Raw genomic sequence first — 5,819 nt, forward strand, 5'->3', positions numbered from 1 at the left:
TTTTTTTTTGAGACAGAGCCTCAAGCTGTCCCCCTGGGTAGAGTGCTATAGCATCACAGCTCACAGCAACCTCCAACTCCTGGGCTCAAGCAAATCTCCTGCCTCAGCCTCCCAAGTCGCTGGGACCACAGGTGCCCGCGCCCAGCTATTTTTTGGTTGCAGCCATCATTGTTGTTTGGTGGGCCCAGGCTGAATTCGAACTCGCCACCTTAGGTGTATGTGGCTGCCGCCTTAGCCACTTGAGCCACAGGTGCCGAGCCGAGGAAGTTTTTTTACTCCAGAGGCTAAAAATATCCCTTGCCCAGGCAGATTCAGAAGCCCCTGCTGAGAAAGACCATAAGAAAATGTACTAAAAGGTTAGCAGAATTTTTCCCTTTTTTTTTTTTGGTCACTCTCAAAATTTCCTTTGAGGGTAACATGCCATTTCTATCTGAAAAGCCTAGAAAATTTATTAAAATAAAAAACAAAGGACTTGGGCGGTGCCTGTGGCTCAGTGAGTAGGGTGCTGGCCCCATATACTGAGGGTGGTGGGTTTAAACCCGGCCCTAGCCAAACTACAACAAAAAAAATAGCCAGGCGTTGTGGCGGGCGCCTGTGGTCCCAGCGACTTGGGAGGCTAAAGCAGGAGATTCGCTTGAGCCCAGGAGTAGGAGGTTGCTGCGATTTGCGACTACATTGTGGCGTAGTCCCAGCTACTCGGGAGGCTGAGGCAAGAGAATCACCTAAGCCCAGGAGTTGGAGGTTGCTGTGATTTGCAATGCCATGGCACTCTACCAAGGGCGACAAAGTGAGACTCTTATCTCTACAAAAAACAAAACAAACAAACAAAATAAACCAAAGGACTTTTAACTTCAGGGCTAAGTGAGGACAATTTCCTGTCTCTGGGCCTCAGTTTCCCCTTTAACTGAAAAGGCAGTGGCCCTCAGTATGGCCTATTCCCCAGACTACTACTTACCTGTCGAGCCCAGCCAAGCATGATAGTGTTGTACATGGCAAGTGTGAGCAGCTGTTGTTTGTTAGGCCTGCCATGGTGGTCTACCAACACATGGTGGGCAAGGGGCAGGTGGCCAGTGAGCAAGCAACACTCGAAGAAGGCCAAAAGCTTCTGCTGCTGGACCGTGAGCTGCACCTCCACCTCCTTGTCCTCCAAGGCTTGCTTTTCTTCAAGGCTCAGCTTCTGAGGGGCTTCCTTCAGTGCCTGGGACAGCTGTTCCTGCCAGAGACTCTCAGGGGTCCCCCGCACCCAGTGGTACAGGCAGTCAGCCAGCTGCCCACTTAGCAGCCGGGGCTCCATCCGCAGAGGCTTGGGCTTCAGCTTCTGGGCCAGCTTCTGGGCCCGCTTCTGCAACTTCACCTCCAGCCGCTGCTTACGCTTCTGCAGGGTCTGCTTCTCTTTGTCCAATTTTTCTGCCCAGCGGCCAGAGGACCCGGGGGCAGCACCCTTTGCCCCCACCTGGGCTTTCCTGGGTGGCTGAAAGCTGCCACCTTCACCACCATGTTCAGGGAGCTGAGCCACATCCACCCTGTTGACTGTCACCTCTGACACACTCTCCGCCTGTAACTGCCGTACCCGCGCCTTGAGCACTGTGCAGGGACAAATGTAAGAGTGTCAGTTCAAGCCCCAATCTCTCCAGACCCTGTGCTGGGCTGGGAGATGGAGGCAGCTGGTCTTTCCTGGTTGTGAGGCCTCAACTCCATAAATCTGCTGACAAGCATCTAATGTGTCTTCCCGCCAGCTGCTGCCCAGATTTCCAGATATATGTACCCTACCACCCTCTCTGTACTCCACCCAAGCCTCTCAACACTCAACACCTCAAACAGGCGCTGGTGTCCCCCAAATATGCTCTTCTGCATATCCCCCATCACTGGCAATTCTGTCCCCTCAGGTGTTCAGGCCACAACCCTTGAGGTGGCTGACTTTCTCTCCACATCTTTCCTGTCAGCACATTCTTTGAGCCCCGCCTTCAAAATCTATCCAGGTAACCCATGACACTCCCCCACCTCCTATTCTCCTCCATGCTCACACCAGCACTACAGTCTTCACTGTCCTACCTCAGGACCTTTGTACATGCAACCCTACCTATTTCTTTTTTTTTTTTTAAATGAATTCTTTTTATTGCAAACAAACGTCTAAATTAATTTCTCCACCCACTTTCTTTAGAAAGAAAAAGAAATCAGCAGGCTAAGGAGATACCCATTCAAGAACTGACATGATTAAAAATTAAGATATAAATGGGTGACTCACAATTTCATTAGCTTACAAAGATGGTGGAGTTAACTACTACAAGCACACTAGTTATACAATATTTTGTGGGAGAAGACCCTACCTATTTCTAATCTCAACATACTAACAAGTTAGTACTAACAGCTACTACTAACAGTGAGGACAAGTTCCTGTCTCTGGGCCTCAGTTCAACCACCGGAAAGTTTACGGCCCTCCCACCTGCCATCTTCCTCCTCAGCACCCCCTGTAACCAGCAGAGGCCACGTGATGCAGGCTCAACTCTCAGTATTTATGCTGGTTATAATCTACAAAGTTGCTGCTGGCACTGACTTAGTGGAAACTGAATCCTGCTCCCAGGGGAAATATGTGGTTACGGTCCTGTGACCTCTGCTCATATTTTTCTTAAACAGTGAGTACATAACTGTCTTATCTGCTTTTGTTGACAGCTTATTGAAAATCTATTGTTGATTACTACCACTGAACTCACAGCCCACAGTGCTATCATCCATGCCTGCACTACACACAGGGGCCATTTAAAACAGCAAAACCACCAACAAAAAAGCACAAAAATGTGAAAAACATAGCACTAAATGAACCACAGAAAGGACCCTCATTTATCTGATGAGCTAAATGAGAAAGCAAGGCATTGCCTCATCCAAGAATGCTTTCTGCTACTCTGCACAGGTCTGTCTGTGACCATGAAAGTACAGTGAGGATTGACTTGGGGGTCACAAATAAATCTTAGCAAGTTAAAGAACTTGCAAACACAAGACCATGGAGTAAAGAGGACTTGTGTATCTGTCTTCTGTTCAATCTGTCTCCCTCACTGGAATACCAGCCAGAAGAGCCACGTTATTGGCCATGTTCACAGTTTAGGGTGACACCCAACAGTCTCAGTAAAAATTTGTTGAAATAAAATGAAAAGACAAGAGTGATCTTGGCCCTCAGTTCTCCAAACTCAGGAAACACTTTTAGAACAAACAGGAGAACTTTCAGGCTAGAATGTGTTGAGAATGGGAAGTGTGTGGGGGGGGGGGACACATGGGTACTGGTTTCCTCCTGAGGCGGTGACACCCCAAGCTGAGAAGGATAAAAGGCCAGCTATGAGGTGTAAGATGCCTAAGGCAAGAGCAGCTCATCATTTGTCCTTCAGGGCAAAGGGGATGAAGAGGTTGAGGAAGTAGGCAAGGCCACAGGGGTCTGTAGTCCCAAAGTTTATTCTGCATGAAGACAGGAAACAGTTAGATGTTTTTAAGCTGGAGGCCACGTGATAAGAGCTAAATTTTTAGGACCCTCCTTTAATTAAATGATGCAATATTTGGGCTTTGCTTTAAAAATAACTTGGTGGGGGTTTGGCATAGTGCCTCACATCTATAATCCCAGTGCTTTGGGAGGTCAAGGTGGAGGACAGCTTGAAGCCAGGAGCTGGAGACCAGCCTGGGAAACAAAGTGAGACTCCACCTCTACAAAAATAAGGTAAAAAAATATATATAATAACCAGCCATCAGTGGTGGTGAGCAGCTGTGCCCCACCTACTTGGGTGACTGAGGTAAGAAGATTGCTTGAGCCCAGGAGTTGGATGCTACAGTGAGCTGTGATGACATCACTGTACTCTACCCTGGATAACAGAATAAGACCCTATCTCTAAATGTAAATAAATAAACAATAACTAGGTGAGCAAGAGAAAAACAAAATTGACATTGAAGCAGGTTGTGTACTATACTGGTATCTTTACTTTTGTTCTTTTTATTTTTATTTTATTTTATGGGACAGAGTCTCACTTTGTCACCCTCGGTAGAGTGCTGGGCTGTCATAGCTCACAGCAATTTCAAACTCTTGAACTCAAGTGATTCTCTTGCCTCAGCCTCCCAATTAGCTGGGACTAAAGGCACCCACCACAACGCCCGGCTATTTTTTAGAGACAGGATCTCTAGCTCAAACTGGTCTCAAACTCGTGAGCTCAGGCAATTCACCTGCCTCAGCTAACCAGAGTGCTAGGATTACAGGTGTGAGCCATCTTGGTCTTCTTTTGTTCTTTTTAAAGGTTCCCCTTCTCCCTCCCTGGCCAGCTGCAGGACACAGGGGGTAGGAGGTAGGGGTACACTGGACAGGGTGGTAGGGAAGCAAAGTAATGCCCCCACCACCCTACAAAACTGCCAACGAGGCCAGAATGAAGGTCTGAGACCACTCAGACCTGGGCCATCCTTCCCAAGTTACATAGTCAACTGGAGAACAGGTAAACCTGTCAGTTTGGGACTCAAATCCCAGCTTTGCATGTGCAACCTCTTATGGCCTTGGGAGTCTCCAGACCTGATTTTTTGTTGTTGGTGTTAAGAAAAAGTCTCACTCTGTTGCCCTTGGTAGAGTGCTGTGGCATCATAGCTTACAGTAACCTCAAACTCTTGGGCTCAAGCAATCCTCCTGCCTCAGCCTCCCAAGTACATGGGACTACAGGTGCCCACCACTATGCCCAGCTATTTTTAGACATGGGGTCTCACTCTTGTTCAGGCTAGTCTTGAACTCCTGAGCTCAAGTGATCCTCCCGCCTCAGCCTACCAGAACGCTAAGATTACAGGCAAGAGCCAACCAGCCCCGGCTTCTCCTGAGGTAATTTTGGGCCTCAACTGTCTCCCTAGGAAGTGGGGATTACGAGAGCTCTCAGAGCTCCTTGGTGCAGAGCAAGGTTCCATCAATCCAACTCGCTGAACACCACACTACAAGCTCCCTGTCATCCTCTCAGCAACTCCTGGGAACCACTAAAGAGATGCGCACTGACCATCCCTGACTTACAGTCTTAGCTTCAGTTCCTTTCCCACACAACAGGGAGCTACTCCGTTCTCACAGGGTCATTGGGGGTGGGGGTGGCTCACCCTCTAGCAGTTCCACGTGGCCCCAGTCCTTCCGGACTTCTTGCTCACAGGGGCTGGCAGAGTAGTTCCTCCTAGGGCCCAGGCCGACACTGAGGGTCCCTATAGGAGAGCAGACGGAGGGGGGCGGTATTGTAGCTGGGAAAGTGATCTTCACACGGACCAAAATCTTAGCAATGGGTCAAGGCCAAAGAAGCCCTAAAATCCAGGGCAAACTCGGTTATCCTGGGTCTTTCACTGTAAAGAAACCAAGAGATCAAAGGCAGAAGAAGCTCCACACGCTGCAATTATTGGAGCAAGACTGAGGATAACTAAAGGTACAGAGGATTCAACGGTCAAGAGCCCTAAATCCCAAACACGGTATCAGGGGACTCTAAAAATCAAGAGTGTAAAGTCAAAGTGTCCCGTGACCCTCCCCGTCCCCCCAGTCAGAATAGCAGGGCAAACACGAGTGAAAAACGGGGCTGTGCTAATAATGGTCCTCAGAGCCGAAGAGGGCAAAGAGCAAAGGTCGAGAGTAACTGGATCCCAAAAGAGCAAAAAGCCGAAGGTCACGGCCTCGGATGTAGGGGAAGCGGCAGCGGCGTCCGGCGTCGCCCCCTGGCCGTCTTCTGCATTACCTTCCTCAGGCAGGAGGCCCCGGCGCCCGCAGGACCGCAGGGCTCTCCCCAGCCCCGACGCGCTCCGGCCCCAGGAAAGCGCCGACATTCCGCACACAGGCCTTGGAA

General features: G+C 49.4%; 1 protein-coding gene across 5 annotated transcripts in view; it reads right to left on the minus strand.

The window, feature by feature from the left end:
- POLRMT (RNA polymerase mitochondrial) overlaps window positions 1-5,819 on the minus strand; it is a 20,091-nt gene extending 14,272 nt beyond the window's left edge. For all 5 annotated transcript variants that reach the window (XR_002773149.1, XR_002773148.1, XM_023512627.1 and 2 more), the window contains exons 1-3: window positions 5,712-5,819; window positions 5,095-5,193; window positions 956-1,584 (exon numbers count right to left, since the gene is read on the minus strand). Coding sequence is in view for 3 of the 5 variants with exons in the window: in XM_023512627.1 (XP_023368395.1) it covers window positions 956-1,584; window positions 5,095-5,193; window positions 5,712-5,799 (816 nt within the window). In the remaining 2 variants the exon portion in view is untranslated. The remainder of the gene's footprint in view (window positions 1-955; window positions 1,585-5,094; window positions 5,194-5,711) is intronic.

Source organism: Otolemur garnettii, unplaced genomic scaffold, assembly GCF_000181295.1.
Source record: "Otolemur garnettii isolate 467f Iridium unplaced genomic scaffold, OtoGar3 scaffold00029, whole genome shotgun sequence".
Taxonomy (NCBI): domain Eukaryota; kingdom Metazoa; phylum Chordata; class Mammalia; order Primates; family Galagidae; genus Otolemur; species Otolemur garnettii.